At 45.1% G+C, this 17,916-nt stretch overlaps 1 protein-coding gene across 5 annotated transcripts in view; it reads left to right on the top strand.

Moving 5' to 3' along the window:
* Positions 1-11,114, top strand: part of PRMT7 (protein arginine methyltransferase 7) — a 47,728-nt gene extending 36,614 nt beyond the window's left edge. For all 5 annotated transcript variants that reach the window (XM_044434129.1, XM_044434127.1, XM_044434130.1 and 2 more), the window contains 3 exons: positions 3,988-4,148; positions 8,307-8,403; positions 9,542-11,114. In XM_044434129.1, the coding sequence (XP_044290064.1) occupies positions 3,988-4,148; positions 8,307-8,403; positions 9,542-9,703 (420 nt within the window). In that variant the 3' untranslated portion in view covers positions 9,704-11,114. The remainder of the gene's footprint in view (positions 1-3,987; positions 4,149-8,306; positions 8,404-9,541) is intronic.
* The last annotated feature ends 6,802 nt before the right edge of the window (positions 11,115-17,916 follow it).

Here is a 17,916-nt window from a genome sequence, read left to right as displayed (position 1 = left end):
GTTGGGGAGAGATGGGCCATTTACCTCTGCGCCATGGCAGCCATGCCATGGAGTTCCGCAGGGGTCCATTTTGTCCCCCTTGCTATTCAACATCTACATGAAACCGCTGGGAGAGGTCATCCGGAGGTGTGGGCTGCGGAATCATCAGTATGCTGATGACACCCAGCTCTACCTCTCGTTTTCCACCAATCCAGGTGAGGCAGTGGCTGTCCTGAACCGGTGCCTGGCCGAGGTAATGGGCGGATGAGGGCCAATAAACTGAAGCTCAATCCAGACAAGACGGAGGTCCTGTTGGTGGGTGGTTCGGACTCTGGGGTGGGGGACCTGGACCTTGTCCTGAATGGGGTAGCACTCCTTCTGAAGGACAGGGTCTGCAGCTTGGGGGTGCTCCTCGACCCAAAGCTGACCTTGGAAGCTCAAGTGTCGGCGGTGGCGAGGAGCGCTTTCCATCAGCTTCGGCTGATCCATCAGCTGCATCCCCACCTGGAGGACGATTGCCTGGCGACAGTGATGCATGCATTGGTCACTTCCCGATTAGACTTCTGCAATGCGCTCTACATGGGGCTGCCCCTGAAGACGGTCAATTGGTGCAAAATAGAGCTGCCAGGTTGCAGACGGGGACTGGGCGTTGTTCTCATATAACCCCAGTTCTTCGTCAGCTTCACTGGCTCCCCTTTGAAGTCTGGGCCCAATTCAGGGTGCTGGTGCTTACCTATAAAGCCCTAAACGGCTTGGGACCTGGGTACCTGAAGGAGCGCCTGCGTCCATACTTGCCCTCCTGCCCTCTAAGATCCGTGGCAGAGGCCCTTCTCCAGGAACCCTCCGTAAAGGATATTAGGAGGGTGAGTACCCGGAGGAGGGCCTTCTCTGTGGTGGTGCCCCATCTGTGGAATGCGCTCCCCAGAGAGGTCCGCCTGGCACTGTCGTTATTTGCTTTTCGGCGCCAGGCAAGACATTTTTATTTAACTGTTATTTTAATTGATTGTTACATTATTTATTGCTTTTATCTAACTCTGGGATGTTTCCAATTCTGTATATTTTTGTATATTGTTATTTATTTGTTGGAAGCTACCCCGAGGCTTTTGCGAATGGGGTGGCATACAAGCACTCCAAATAGATAGACAGACAGACAGACAGACAGACTAGGGGTCGGCAACCTTTAACACTCAAAGAGCCATTTGGACCCGTTTCCCACACAAAAGAAAACACCGGGAGCCGCAAAACCCTTTTGACATCTGAAATGAAGATAACTCTGCATATATCGTTTTTTACCTTAATGCTATGTATATCTTCATTATGATTTAGCTGCAGCTCTTGTTCAGTCACTAAAAACTGTTATTTTTAATCTTACATTCTAAACTAATAGGACTCCTTTCATATATTTTGAATAGGAGAACAGCTTCCTGAAGAGTCAAAGTCAATGCTAAAGGGCTGCATGCATTAAACAGCAAGCCCCATAGGTTTGTCAGCAGTAAAAGCCAATGAATCTACTCACGTATCATTAAACGTTTGGTTTTCTTCAGAAACTTTTCTTCGATTTATCCATGGTTGGCCTACGGGGAAGGGGGGGAGTTCAGTAAATTGACGTGGGTCCGCAAATCGGCAGCTGTGCCGGAGATATAGGTGTGTTTAGTCACTGATTAGCAGATAAACAGTCAAGTGCTGTGAATTGTGACAGGTCCCAAGTGTAGCTTTTAACATTCAGATGAAGGAGATGACATTGGGACGAAGAGAATCTTTTCAGCGCATTTCGTGTAACATGAGAGCCTGCAGGAACCTTGTTTAGCGGAGGAAAGTAGTGATTTACTTAACTAGCTGATTTACTTAACTAGCTGATTTACTTAACTAGCTAGCGCTGCGTTCCTGAGTGGAGCTTCGAGCAGATCAGCGGCTGTGCCGGCGCATGTTTTGAGCGACCGAGCCGCAGCAGAGGGGTGCAAGAGCCACGTGCGGCTCCAGAGCCGCGGGTTGCCGACCCCTGGGCTAGACATAGGCGAGGATCAGTACTTGGAGCTCTCCCCATCCCCACTGCTATCTCCAGTCTGAGGTCAAAGAGAGCAGGGACCAGAGCAGAGGTAGCAGCTGAGATGCCCTTCAAGGAGTTTCCTCTAGGGGGCAGGGCTTGGAGCCGAAGCGCTGCCCCTGGAGGAATCCCAAAAATCAGCACCAGCCCTATTGGGGTGCCCTCTGGCCGCTTGGGGCCCATGGGCTGGAGGTTCTCCCCGCCTTGATTTATGTGGGGCTTTTTGACTGCACAAAAGTGGGTGGGGGAGGCAGAGGCTTGTATAAGAATTCCGTGGAAGTTTGAAATCCTAGCTCAAGCTGTTAGCCGTGATGCCGCAGTAGTTCTCATAACAACATGTACTTCTCACTTTGCTTAATTCCCAACCTTTAGCAGGAAATAGTATTTGAAAATGCAGTACTGGGAGCAATGGATATGTAACATAAACAGTTGCATGTGTCTGCTCTTGGCATAGAGCTCAAACGCGTTTGCAAATTCTGGATGCTTTCAGTGCAGAAGTTTCACAGTCCTGTCTCAGCCATTTTAAGCACAGATGGTGGGAGAGGCTTCTGGTTCCTTCATAATAATTTGCAGATTAACAAGAAGCAAATGGAAAGTGGGAAGTGAGTCTAGAAATTTGGGTTGTCCCCTTAAACTGATTGTCAGGAGATTCAGGGCAGACCAACGGAAAGAGTTCTTCGTGCCTGATTCATTCATGATCTTTGTTGCCACAAGCAGTGGCCATTGCTGTCTGCATTAATCTACCTCAGTGCCAGTGGCTATGAAGCAGCAACAAGGGAATACTCTTTTCTCCCTGCCAAGGCCCTTCTAGGATGGCATCCCAGAGGTTCCAGGTGCCACTGCAAAAGAGGATGCTGGTCTAGATGGTTCTTTGCTCTGGTCCAACAATTATATTTTCCTAACTGGCCTGAAAGCTTACCAGAGAAACTCAAGGCCTCAGGAATGTGAAATGATTCCTTTGCTAGCTACTTTGTAGTGAATTGCCATTTACAGTAATTAGTGTTTGATTCCTGAAAACTATTTCCTACACTAAAGGGATCTTACATCTTAATATTTTAGTGAAATAAATGCTACAGGGTGGGCTAACAAAAGGCTAATCTTGGTTAAAGCTTAGTACTGCAGTAGTTTACTTCTTTTGGAATATTTAGATCAGTGGTTCCCAACTTTTTCTAGGCCCCACGTTCCTAGAAAATGTTTGATAAATTTTCACACCCTCTACTAAAATAATACTACATTTGACAATGAGATAAAATTTCAAATTTTTGAATCACAAATTGACCCACATACGGTACTGCAGGTGAGCAAATTGAGCTTGAAAAATAAGCTTTTAACTCAGTGCATAAAATTCAAATATAAATTGAGCAATTAGAAAAAAATGGTAAGCAGTAAAATCAATCCCTGATTATGAAAGATAATCCAGTGATTTCTTTGTTCTTGCTTCTCATTAATGATTTTATCAAAACGTAGGACTTCTTGCTGATTGCAATTCACCAGTCTGCCTGTGAACTGGCTCTCACCAGGTCTGCCTGGTGAGAGCCAGTGTGGTATAGTGGTTAAGAGTGCGGGACTGGGACTCAGACGATCCGGGTTCTGGTCCCCACTCGGCCATGGAGCCAACTGGGTGGCTTTGGGCCAGTCACAGACTCTCAGCCCAACCTGCCTCACAGGGTTGTTGTGGGGTAAGATAGAGGAGGAGAATGATGTAGGCTGCCTTGAGCCCTTTGTAGGAAAAAGGCAGGATATAAATTAAAAAAAAAATTCTTTTTGATTGACCAAAAAGAACTGACTCCAAATTTAAACAAAATAATACATGATTTTATTATTGGGATAATTTTTGGTGAATTACTCTTTCTGGCACCCCCTGAAATGCCATCCCACAGCAGGGTAGGAACCCCTGATTTAGCGGAAGATCTTTTCTAGGAGCATTCCGACAGTCACAAGGGTTCCGTCTCTTGTTTCCATAGAATTCCTTAGACTTCAAGGAGTCGAGAGAAGCGGAACCTCATCCCCTGTGGGAGTACCCTTGCAAGCCAACATCAGATCCATTGGAAGTCTTTGCCTTTGATTTCCAGCAACCCGTGCCAGAACATGCTATGAAGAAAGAAGGCATTCTAAACCTGTCCAGGTGAGCATTGTCAGGTATATGGACAGAGTGTGATCAAAGCTGTAGCGTGATGGTCACCACAGACACTGCTGTGGATCATGTCCTCTGAGCCCCTGTATGTACAATATGATGCTAATGATATCGACCAACTTAGTGCAGCTGCAGGGAGAATGTCTGAAGTACCTCGAACATCTTAGCAATGTTTTGTGCCCATTAAGTATAAAGCCATTTGGTACAAATAGAATTTTTGGGCTGGTTTAGGAATGGAAGCTGCCATCATGGCCTTCAGTTGGGGTGGATGGGAGCAGATCCATATTGATTCCGTTGAGATTCAGCAGGGTGTGAGAGCTATCGACTCTGGGATCTTTCTGGATGGACTTGCCCACTTGGAATTTTCAGGGCTTTGTACTTAATAGTTCCATGTTTTCCTCTGTGCTTTTTAACATCCGCACGAAACTGTTGGCTGAAGAGGTTTGGTATACAGAGTTAGCAGTGTGCTGAGGACACTTTGTTGTTGTTAGTCATGAAGTCGTGTCCGACCCATCACGGCCCCATGGACAACATTCCTCCAGGCCTTCCTGTCCTCCACCATCCCCCAGAGTCCACTCAAGCTCATGCCAACTGCCCCAGTGACTCCATCCAGCCACCTCATCCTCTGCTGTCCCCTTCTCCTTTTGCCATCTATTGTTCCCAGCATTAGGCTCTTCTCCAGGGAGTCATTCCTTCTCAGAGGACACTTAGTTTTGCCTAATATTCCCCCCAAGTAAATCTAGGGAGGCAGAAGATGTGCTGAAGCAATGCCTGAAGTCAGTATGGCAAAGCTGAGGGGAAGCAACTTGAGTCCACAATTGGCAGAAGTGTTGTTAGTGGGAAACTCTGCCACTCTAGTGGGAACAGACGACCTGCTCCCAGCCAAGCATATGGCATGGAAGCTGTGCCGACAGCCCTAATCCTACCTGGAGAGCTTGGGCCAGTGGCCAAGTGGGGCTTCTATCGATTCGGCAGATCCCTGTCTACAGACACTAGACCTCAGTTCGGTTAGTACATGCACTGGTGATAGCTGTACTGGATTACTTTTTTCCCCCTGGAATTGCCCTGAAAAACCACTTGGAAGCTTCAAGTGGGGTCAAGACCTGGCCCCCCAGGCGCTGGTGGGACGTGGGACAAGGAGGTTGGAACGCAGAACCCCTTCCAGCAGAATGCAGCTGGCTCTCAGTTTGCTTCCGGGCTCAATCGACGGTGCTTGTTCTGAGCTTGAGAGCCACGAGTTGCCGGGGGAACCAGCCTATCAATGACTTTGTCCTTGTTAACCTGCCCGGGCTTTCTGGCCTTCATATCTGGCCCTGCTCTTTGGTATCCTGCTGAATCATACTCATCAGTGATTACTGGAACCCAGACTGTTTTTCCCAGTGAAAGAAAGGTTGTGCCCCACTCCATGGGGAAATTATCAAGCTCCCACCCCTTCTGAAATCAACAGCTGCCTGTTTATTTTTCTTTACTGCAGTTTTGTGCCACAGTAAAAATATTTTGCACCCTCGCAATGCTGAGTCTCTTGTGTGCATGAATGGGTAACAGATCCAGTCAAATCCATTTGAAAAATCAAAGGGGGTTGAATACCTCTCTGCTACTCTCTCCCTCGAAATGCAGGGCTTGGCACCAAGTTTCAGAGGGCCCTGGCGAGGTGCCAGTTGGATCCCTCCCCAGCAGCACAAGCTGGGGCTTGGATGCCAGTCGCCATGTAGAATTTTGTGCAGTGTCAGAGTGTTGGATGGAGCAATGCCATGTTGGGAATCTGTCACACTCCATTGCATGTTGCATGGCCAGGGAGGTCCTTGGACCAGCTGCTGTCCTCACATCGGTGCAAAGCTGGAGAGCTGCCCTTGCTGGACTTACTGGTGGCATCTGGCTGTGCCCCTGAACTTTGGCACCTGGCCTATGTCAACTCCATCCTCAACATCTTCCCCTTCCGTGAAATCTTGGCACAAATTCACTCCATTAGCCTTTCTTCTCTCTTCCTTCCTATAACCTCCTCTGCTGTCAACATTTTAGATGCCAAAGTCCTCCAGGTGGGGGATTGGTTCTGGTTTTGTGCTCAGGTTAATCTGTAAGGGGCATTGTTTAAATACTAAATGGTAGTATTGACTCTGTTTCACTCCTGGGAAGTGTTCAGAGGGATGCATGTTCTTTGAAAAGTTTCCCTTAACAATGCTTTTCTAGTCCTATAGTTCTGCATGTTTAGAATAATTTTAAGGAGCCCCCATCTGAGGTTACATGCTGTTCCTAATGAATAATGTATGAATTACATTGTGACATACGATGGAATTGATTTATAATGACGTTTATTTCTCCTCTCCAAATATGACCATCTGTTCCCTGGCTGATCATTTCTTTCCGAACCTGCATGCAGTGTATGATATCAGTCTACCAAATTATGGTGTTATTGCTGTACCAGCTGTAAAATATTGGAACATTCTGTGCAGTGAAGATCAATATTTGCCTGTAAAATGATCCTTATTTAAACATGAAGCGTAGATTTTTTTTCTCTGGGAACCATATCCTATATCTTGCACTAGCAAACAAGTTATGTCAGTTGCACCTCAGAGATTTTTAGGCTATAACCAGAAGAGTTTGAAGGCTTCAGAAATTGTGCTTATAACATTTTCATGGACAAAAACCAAGATTTTTTAAAACACACTGAAAGCCCAGAATTCCAGAGCCTAGAATGAGTACATGCAATGTGCAGTTAACAATGTAAATACGATGATAATTCTGAATGATACAGTGATTTAACTGTCATGCACAGACAAGGACTCTTTTGCCATGGCTCCTTTTTCTCTTTCCTCTGATCCTAATTAAAAAGCCACGCAAGCCACTGCTTTGAATAATCTGTTAAACCTTATCTGCTGGTAATGAAATGTAGGTTAAAATGCACATTCAGATGTATGCTTGGATTACAGCTAAGTTTCATTATTAAGTTTGCGTGCAGAGAATTAACAAAAACGGAGCTCTCAAGAAATTGGGGGCTACGTAGGATTTGCAGGAAAATTAAGGGCTGAAAGTGCCATGAATGCAACCCCTGAAGCCACAATTAGAGCAAACGATCTGCAGTTTTGCTTCCAGCTTCAACATCTCCTGTGTAAATATTAGAACACCAGGAGCTTTTTGTTGGTAAGAAAAGGGGGAGGGGGGAGGACTGAGCTCTTCACAGCGTCACACCTCCCGACTTCTCCTTGTCAGTGAGCACCACCTCACAGTGAGATCTAATGCGTCACTTCGGCCACAGTTAATCACATCTGGGAAAAACATTGGGCACACACTTCCTTCTCCTCTAAATTCTCTCATGCTGAGGCAGCTTCCCTGTTTCAATAGCCAAAACTGCCACCAGTCCCAGATTGCTAATTGCTAGTCCCTGAAGTGCTAGCCAGAATAATAAGAGAGAAGGGTTTTTTTTTATCATGTTTCTAGCCCTCATGACAGGTGTGATTTCAGTGATAGGAGATTATAGTTCACTAATAATCACCCCTGTTTAACTCCCAGTCTTGCAAACATATTCATTTCTGCCTCTTTATTGTACAGTCCATTTTTATTTTCTTTAGTTTACCCTTCTGAATAGTCCCCCTGAAAACTGGGAGCATTGTCCAACATACAATGCTTACTCTTATCAAAGATTTGTGCTTGCTTTCTTTCCTTAGTCTTCTGCACACCTGAATTGTGGAAATAAGACTCTTAAATAATGGACACCCTCTTTCCTGGCCACTGGAAGGGTTTTCAGGGTCCTCTTTAATCTCAAAGCCTTTGGTAGATAACATTTTGAAGCTTACCTCTGCAATTCTGAAGTCTAGAGCATTTGTTTTTAAATAAAAGAATGCACAAGAAATAAGACCTTTGCTTTACTCATTCCACTGCATAAACCACGTGCTATTTTTCCTTCTTTCTCTTTGTTCTGACCTTTCATGTGTTACTTCAGGTATTGTCCAGTAGGCATCACTTTGCTTTCCAAGATTTCAGGCTCCCATAGCTTAGCATTCTTGCCTGTTCATCGGTTGGATCCAGGCTGTCGATTAGGGAAGATGGCATTTATATTTCAAAAGGAGTTTGCGCACCGCTTAATGTGCGTGCTGGCCTGCTGGTACTCTTCAAAGCATGCAGGAATCGATACCTGCACCTTTTTCTTTCCAGAACTGGGAGGAGCCACGGGGCTGTTCTGTGGATGGAATATCATCTGACACCTGGCCTTTCTGTAAGCACAGGGCTTGTGCAGCATTCGGATGAAAAGGTATTTGCCTAATTCTCTTTCATCCGTGGTCCATAGAGGGGAGGATGGGAAAGAATCTTAAATTGCAATAAAGAAAATTCTCTGTGTGCTGTTCAATTCCAGCTCTCACTCACTTCTTGATTTATCAGCACGGCTTGAGTTCTCTGAAATACTGCAATAATTTTTAAAATAAGTAACCTCAGATCTGTATGTGTAATGTTTACATGGACACATGGAGACTATCACACAATCAGCTTGGTAGTGTGTTTATGCTAAAAAGCTGCACTGGAAACAGAATTTACACACATGTTTCAGAAGTCAGAATCTGCCAGAGATATTCCAAGAAAGTTGTTTTTCATTTTTGCTCCATATACTATGCATAAGATGTTGATTACAAACCAGGGTATAAAACTTGCTTGGATACACCTGCTTACAGTTGGAGCCAAGCACATGTACTCAGAAGTGAAGTCTGTGCTTCCTTAAAAGAATTTAATGCTTTACAGAGGATTAGCTATTTGACATCCCAGTTTAGGGATTCATCTGCTTGCATCCATTTCCTATTCCTGAGGAGTAAATCCAGACAAAATTGCACTATGAACTTCTGCACCAGGCGCCAGAGCTCAAACACGGGCAGCAATTTCCTGCCTGTTTGGAGCACACACTGGTCTGAGAATTAGTTCCGTGAAGCAACGTGCGGATAATCTATAGCAAAACCAGGGAGAGGCATTTCTTTTTCCACCTCTTCTCACCAAGCCTGCTTTGCCCTGAATTGAGATGGCTTTGAGTTGACAACTGGATTTTATGTCTTAAAGCAGAGGACTTGCCATGACCCTACTCCTTTCACCCGCCCAGTGGCACTGGGGCGAGTAGAACTTGAAGTCATCACACCCCTGGCAAAGCCCAGTTGGGCTCTTTAAGAGGGTGCCTACGCGGACGTCCTGGCGGCAACAACCTGCCAGCCTTCTCCCACTAGCAACTCCCTGAATTTTGTAACATCTTACCTGATGGAGAGCTTGAGTCCCGCACTTTGGTGATCTTTGGTCCTAATACAGTGCCAGACACGGCTGCCTTTATTTTTGTAGGAAAATGGTTGCGGTTGTTCTTCAGAAGATCAGGTATCTTCACTCTGACCTGATATTCTTCCGGTTCCTTTCTGCAGGGCTATTCCCAATGGACTCCTCATCGCAAGCAGGCCGTGTACTTCTTCCGCTCAGTTACTGAGCCAGAATCTGTGCTCAATGACCCCTCTGCAGTTGCATATGTTATAACCTTCAACCCAAAGACTGGAGAAGTGATGATGGATTTTAAATTCTTAAATTAATGTCATATCCTTCCACTCAAATTCCCCCCAACCCGGCTAGATCTCAATAAATATATTGGCAGGTGGCTGTGCCAGGCTCCTCTTTTCTGGGGGCACAATAGCAGTTATTGATCATATTGATTGCAGGGTATGGTCTGAAGGACTGTAATGCAGCAGCCTTGATAAAACTGAGCTGCTCTGCTTCTGATTAGTGCCCTGATGGGAGATCTCTCGGGAAACCCAGCTGCACAATTAAGGCCTAAATAGACGCAACTGGAAGCCTGATGTTGGCTCCAAATAGTGGCAACATTGGTGGGGGAGAGCAGGGGGCATGCTCAGAGGCTGTACAGACGCAGGGCTTTCCTGTCAGTGTACAGACAATCCATTTATTTATTGCTTTTTTAATCTGTCCAGCAACCAGTGTTTTCTGACTAGCCTGCCCAAGTTAAAAGAATGCAATTCTGTTCAAATTATTAAAAGAAAAGGGTACAGTCCAAAGCAACAAACACCACTAATGGTGATTATTGGTAAATATTAGGTAATCCTAATGATATAAAAAGCCATAAAATTCTAAGTAAGTCTGCAGATTCCTGGGAGAAAGGAGAGAGAAGAAGGCAGGCTGGCTTCCTTTGGGAGAACATTCAAGAAATGGATGTCAGCACGGAGAAGGCCTTCATTCATGTAGTAGGAACATGGCTTCCTTTTGTGGAGGTGGCCAGAGGTAAGAGCAGGTGCATGAGGACACTCTGTCTCAGAGTGGTGTTTGAAATGATGTTTATGTCATGCAAATAAGGGCTCGTGGGGCCAGACCATCAGCCTCCCTCTTCCTTCTGGCTTCAACCAAGGCTGAGGCTGAAAGATGCTGTATTAGCCAAAGGGCTACCTGTGGCTGATTCAGGTCCTGAACCCAGGCCCAGTCAGTCCTACTGTTCACCCTGTTTACTGACCTCTGGGTATCTCGGTTTCCCTTCTTGTTTATCTTAAGCAAGATGAACTCCCTGCGTGCAAAACTGGGCCTCCATACTCTGTCTAAGGGGCTGTTTTCCAAACATTCAGAGTTCGCATGTTCCAGTCCCCAACTCTTGCCGTTTCAGTCAAGAGGATCTTGAAAGCAAAAGACAGGAATGAGCAGTACCTTAAAACAGGAGGTGCTTTGCAAAGCTGGGTGCAGCGAAGGAAAGAGTGTGCATCCAAGACCATATTGGACCTTGGAATCCAGCTGGTTGAGCTTCTGATTCATTTGCTGGGATCCTGCTTCAGTGCATTTTAGGGAATTTGGGAGCATATTCTAGTGCAGCTCATTATCCCAGAACTCTTCTAAGGCTAGCGGTCTTTAGTAGTAGAAGATCAGTCGAAGATGGCAAGCAATTTTTCAAGGACGTACTTTTATGTAAGCTCAAAAAGTATATGCAAATAAATGATCTGAATAAGTTCCCATGTTCTTCTGTTTTGTGTTATGAAGAAAAAGAGAAAATATTATTTAAAAAGAGTTACTGACCCAGTTACTGACAATATCTTGATGGAAGTCCAAGCAACTCCAGGATTCTTTGGGCTACAAATTCGGGTGGGACTGCATGATGCAGGAAGATTGTTAGTCTGATGGGTCTATGTAGGGGAAGTTGATCTGTCCAGAACTCTCATAGGGCAGGATATCCATCCCTTTAGGGAACCACAGCTGGGTGCTAAAGCCCTCATTAACATAATCTGGGGGTGTACTGCCTTTCTATATGACGCTGGAATGGTACTTAATAGAAGAGGTTTGGAGACGGCTATGGACTAGCTTTGGGAAGCTTGCAGTAGAAAATATACAGTGCACTTTTATTCTGTCTTAGGTACTTTACTGCAAACTCATTCTTTCCATGTAGCCAGAATGGCACAAGCCACACACAAGGGGGGTGACAGGTGCAGAGGAATGCAAATCTTTGGAGGAATGCAACAATTCTGTAGGGGGAAGCTCGTCAAGACACCTTCCTCAAAGACTGAAGATGCTCGGCTGCCGTAAGTTGGCAACTTGCCTAAGGGAGTGCGATGGAGTGGCCTATCTTGGAGGAGGGCTTGGCCGACTTGCCAGTGGGCTGGAACCCTGGGCAGAACATTCCACTGCATGTGGAGGTTCCGTATGTTGCAAGCCCTCCTCGCTTTTTAAACAGATGAGTCCATTAAACTTCTAAAGTTAATGAGCAGTGGACTTGCAGCCTTCCAAATACTGCAGCTGCCAGTGTTGCCTGGAATACTTTCAGTGGCGATTAATTCCTTTGGCAACTCAGCAGCGCTAGAATAGAACTCCAAAACACAGTCCCCTTTAGCATTCCTTTCGTGTGCGTCATCGTTGTTTGATAATTATGTTGCCACTGGCGTGTTGTTAGGAATACCTTTTTGGTAACAGCAAACCAATAATCCAGCAACAGAGAAACCCCATGCAATGACTGACAAAACCCAGCGCTCACGTAAAAATAGCATAAGCAGAACCCACTTTCTTTAACCTCTGAGGTACCAGTGCTTTTTACACTCGTAATATGCAAAACTAGAGTGGAAAACCTGGTGCCGCAGGGGCTGAACAGAAATGGGCCCCACATAGACATTTGGGGATGGGTGTCGATCTGATCTTCCAAGCAGATTTGGAAATCCTGAGCTGGAAGGAGGCGGCAGCATTGGCTGGAGGGAGAACAGAAGAGGGACAGTCACAGTATGTAGTAAAAGAGCACTAAAATGGATCAGCATGGCTAGGTTGATGATGGGCCAGGGAAGGCCAGGTGGGCAGGTATGTTTTCAGAAAACATTTGAAAGATTTTCTGCTTCCTGAGCTGGGCGAGGGAGGGCTTTTCCAAAGGGGAGGCCACTGCTGGGAAGGCCAGGTTGAGGTACTGCATGGCAAGGTTCCTGTTGCAACCTCCTGCTCCTGTTCACCAGGAAATGCATCCAGAGGCACAGTGGACTTGTGGAAGGGGGCATGCCCTTGAAGACCATTCCTCATTGCAAAGTTCATCAGAAGCTGGAGAATGTTGGTGGAAACCTGGTACTGTCTCTTGCTGGGACACCCCCCCACACACACACCATTCCTGATGGAGCCAGGCAGCAAGTGAGCAGAGCTGTTGAGAGAGGCATACATTCTGGATGTGCACGATTTATTTTCTTTTGCATGTTGAACCACTAATTCTCAAGAGAACTGGGCATATCTCTGTGTGTCTCCTCTGTCAGGTAATGCAGCCAGCTCTCACCAAGTGCCCCACAGACGCAGGGAACTACAAATACCATAATTCTTCTCTAGAATCATAGAATAGTAGAGATGGCAGGGGCCAAGAAGGTCATCGGTTCCAACCCCCCACTGTTGCAGGACACCAAGTCACACCCTCCCACCCAGAGGGCTGTCCAGTTTCTTTCTGAATGTCTTCAGTGTGCGACAGCCCCCCACCCCTCCAGGCAGCTGGTCCCACTGTCGTGTTGCTCTGGCAGTGAGGAAGCTTTTCCCGATGTCCAGCCTGAATCTGGGTTGTCACTGCTTGATTTATTATTCCGTGTCCTACACTCTGGTATCAGCCAGAAGAGTTCTTGACCTCTCTCTTTGTGGCAGCCTTTGAGGGACTTCTAGAGGGATACCATGCCCCCCCCCCCCCCAGTCTTCTCAAGGCTGAACATGCCCTGTTCTTTCAGTCTCTCCTCATGGGACAATGTTTGCAAACCCTGGATCATTTGTTTGCCCTCCTCTGGACAACAGGAAGCTTACAGGAGTGTGAGTCTGCTTACAAAAGCATGCTGCTGCCACATGTTTCCTTCCCAGTTCCCCAGTTTTTACCACCAACTCAGCCAATTTGCAGGGGCACGGGCTGCGAAGATGGCCGCCTTTGTGGGGCCATCTTTGACACCTGTGCCTGCCCAGAAGCCACGAACAGACTGGCATGGGGCTTTCAGCACAGTGTCCCTTCCTTTCTCACTTTCTCCAGCCGGCTGCGTGCCTGGCACAGCCAACACCAGGCACACGACCCTCCACCTCTTCTATGCAGGAAGCCTTTGGTTCCAACTCCGCAGCACAAGGGCTAGTTAATGTTCAATGTGCGTATCTGTAAGGCAGATTCCATTTTGGCCAGGGGAAGAGGGGCATGGAGGCATCAATCGCAGCTATGCTCATGACACATCTTGTTTCCATAGCTTCTTCCTGAGCTGTGTAAGCAGTTCCGAGGCAATTGGATGTTGGACGTTTTGCTTTCCCCACACCTGTGTATCTGGAGATCAGCAGAGCTTGGCTCGGCGATCAATAACAGCATGTCATCTTATGTATACATGCCAGTAAGGGAAATATAAACGCCACTTTTTTATTGGGTTGAATTCCGCTTGATCACAAAACAAGACAATAGCCCTCTTGTAACAGGATGGCGGAAGAACAGTGCCTCTTGAGGTTTGGTTTCTTCCTCTTGGGCGGGAGAGGACATGGCATTCCTCATATTATACATGCAGCTCTGGACTTAATTATTTTTAAGATCACTGCATTATTTCAGAGAATTCAAGGCAGCTGATAAATCCAGAAATGACTGAGAGCTAAAACTAAATAGCACACAGAGACTTTTCTTTCTTGCAATTTAAGATTCTTTCCCTTCTTCCCATCTACCTCTGTGGACAGTGGATGAAAGAGAATTAAACAAATACCTTTGCAGTTGAAAGCTGCACAAGCCAATGCTTCATCCTTCTAGCTCAGGATTTCCCAGTCAGCTTGGAAAATCAGATCCACACCCATCCCCAAATGTCTAAACGGAACCTGTTTCTTCTCTCAGCCCTGTAGGCACTAGGGGTTTTGTTTGTTTGTTTGTTTGTTTGTTTGTTTTTTAACACACACTCGTTTTGAATATTATGAGTGTGGAAAGCACTGGTACCTCAGAAGTTAAGAGAATGGATTCTGCTTATGCTATTTTGAAGCACCACCAGTTAAAAGAAACGTAATTTGGTAGACTACAATTCTTGTGACTCCTTTCACCTGTATAGATTGATATGCACAAATTCCCCCAGGCTGAGGTTTGACCCTTGTTCTTTTTTCCAAAAAGGGTATGAAGAACAGCTTCAAACGAAATGGTTTCCTTAACATAATCAGTACATTTTATTTATTTAAAGCTTTTATATACCGTCCCATTACTGATGACTCAGTATATTGCATGCTAAGCTTCTTTTGGAAGTTTTTAGACTGGATAGATCTTGGGAATATTCCAGCTGACCACAGATTGGTTTTAGACCTGGATGTTCTTTCCTGAGGCTTGTTGCAAAGGATGGGATAGAAATGTTTTAATTAAATTAAATTAATTACATTCTAGATTGGGTTCTAATTTTGCACCATTAGGTGGAGAAATGCACAAGTAAGCCAAAGTCTTTGCTGCAGCATTCGTTAATTTTAAAACAGCTTTCTATTCTTTATCCTGAACAAAATCTTTATTTATTTATTTATTTATTTATTTATAACATTTTTATGCTGCACCCATCGCAAAAAGCCTCGGGGTGGCTTACAAGGCAGATAAAACATAGAATAGGATAACATTAAAAATTCGGAATATCTCTGCCAGAATGTAAAACCAATAAATAAGAACAACAAATTAACAATTAAAATATCATTTAAATAAAAAGGTCTTGGCCTGGCACTGAAAAGCAAATAACGACGGCGCCAGGCGGGCCTCTCTGGGGAGCACTCTCCATAGGGGAGAGCGCATTCCAAATCTTCAGGCTCTGAAGTGGCCACTGCTTTATAGGAACCCCACCTTTGAAATCAAATGCAGTCCTTCGGTTCCGCGTCCTGTCAGTCTCAGCCTCTAATGGCGTTCAGCCAGGCTGCATTTGTGCTCCCTTGTTATTTAAGGACTTTGTGAGACTCTGCAGTAAGTGTTCTTAGCCACCCTGATTTCTGTCCATGAAGCGACATAATGGGCATCCAACTGTGTTGCTGCAACTCTGCTTACACAGAAGTGAGAGACTTTCTTGGTGCGAGGAGAGAATTACCAAGCAACCCTGTCACAATGGGCATTTGCATATAAATAATAAAACAAAACAAAAAAAAATAGTGGTGACCTTTGCTAAAAAAAATCAAAGTTATATAACATGGAATATAGCGATTAATGACAAAGTAACCTGTGATATTAAAGTGAGAAAAGGCATATAAAGAAAAATAAGTTTAATGAGATTTGGGGCCCATTTATTGAGCATGTTTTGGAAAAAGATAAAGGAATTGAACCATCAAAAGAATTGTTGCCATTTCAGAAGGGGGAAATGTCCTGAAAGAACGCTTGAACTCTAACAAGTATCCTATGAATCCAGTGGTAGAGGGCACAGTATTTTAAAGATTTATTAAAATTGTATGTTAATTTTATATGCTTTTCCTTTAGTAGTAATTCTTTGCTTGGTTGTATTTTAGTTGGAAAAATTAATTTTTGTGAAAAAAGATCAAAGCTCTGTAAGTGGTCTGTTAATAATCACGTAAGAGATCAAGGGCTCAAAATCGCTCTGCAGTGTCTTCCAAGGAAATGGTGGGCGGAAGGGGCGCATGGATTTTATCTGTCCAGTCTGCTCAGCCCTGAATCCCTGGGGAGCCTGTGCAGCATCCCTGGGCTGGGCGCTGTGCCTCTTCCATGCCCAGTGGGGAAGAAGGTGGGTCACAGGCCACGGCTCCTGGCGTGGCTGCTCGCGGCACTCCTTCCTTTTCCGCAGCCTGCAGCTGGGGGGTGCGGGGGTGGGCTTCCTCTTGGTTCAGCTTGCTTTGCAGGACCAAGCCGGGCATGAGAGGAACCCCTTGGATGCTGGAGGGATGTCCCAACCCTACTTCTGCCACACCTTGTTGATATCTGACCCTCGCTCTAACTTGCCTTCGCCTTTAGATTGCTCTCTCGTCCTGGCCCACTGGACAGAGCATCCCAGTCTTCTAATCTGGCCAATTAGTTTGCCCCGCTTTCAGTTCAAGGATGGCATCAAGCCATTCGACTCACTTGTTACAATTCTCTTCTTTTATTTATTTTTAGATTTTTATCCTGCCTTTTTGTTTTTTTAAAGAACTTGAAGCAGCTTACATCATTCTCCTGCTGCTCTCCATCTTATTTATTTATTTATAAAATTTGTATGCCATCCAATTACTTGCGTCTCTGGACGGCTTACAACATAGATAAATTGACAATCCACTCTGGCTGCAAATTAATAAAATATAAAAATAAAATTCTTATTAAATTAAAACATATTAAAATATTGATTAAATAAAAAGGTCTTGACCTGGCACCGAAAAGCATAAAATGACGGCGCCTGGCGGACCTCTCTGGGGAGTGCATCCCATAGTTGGAGCACCACCGCAGAGAAGGCCCTCCTCCGGGTACTCTCATCCCCACAACTACCCTGTGAGGTAGGCTGGGGCTGAGAGTCTGGGACTGGCCCAAAGTCACCTAGAGGGCTCCATGGCTGAGCAGGGACTTGAACCCGGATCCCCTGAGTCCCAGGCCTGCGCTCTTAACCACAGCATGCTGGCTCTCTTCCCTCAACTTCTTGAAGGCAGATTTTCTGAAGGCAAAAAAAAAAAAAAAATCAAATTCATTTCAACATGGTTGTTTTTATGGTATTTGAATTTAATTGTTTTGTTTCATACATTGTTGTCAGCTTCTCAGAGAGCTTTGATGATGGGGCGGTATACAAATGAAATAAATAATAATGGGGATGATAATGATTATGATAATAAAAAATGATCATAAGTGCCTGCATGAGCCAGGAAGATTGAAATAGTAAGCCAATTTTGTTTGATTTGCCAGGGCATTTGGATGTCTTTTACACTCCCTTATTTCTTTCTAATGTAAAAGCACATTCCACTTTTAAAGCTGCTACGTTTTATGCAGCAGGACTTAAAATATGCCAGGCTCCATCCTCAGGCTGCACTTGTGCCCTTATGGTTCCATTATTTGCATTTGCTTAATAATCATTTTGGATTAAATTTTGTGTGCCTCTCTTTATGCTGGTCAATTGACCATACTAAATGACTATTGGTGTCCAGAGAGTGCTGGTTGTCCAAGAGCTGGTCTTCAGTTGACTACAAGAACTTCAGTTGACTACAAGAACTTCAATTGACTACAATCCAATGTTTTGCTGGTTGATGTAGGATCCACTAACCATATTTTAATCCTCTGAATTGTCTGACTTTCCAGTACAAAAGTATTTTTGTTCAATGCATACTGCCTTCCCACCCACCCCCGTGTAATTCAAAGAATCAGGTGCTTCAGTCTGTTAAGATT

Source organism: Varanus komodoensis, unplaced genomic scaffold, assembly GCF_004798865.1.
Source record: "Varanus komodoensis strain SLA01 unplaced genomic scaffold, ASM479886v1 scaffold27, whole genome shotgun sequence".
In the NCBI taxonomy this organism is placed as follows: Eukaryota; Metazoa; Chordata; class Lepidosauria; order Squamata; family Varanidae; genus Varanus; species Varanus komodoensis.
Note: the sequence above shows the minus strand (reverse complement) of the source record. Positions and strands in the feature narration are given on the sequence as shown.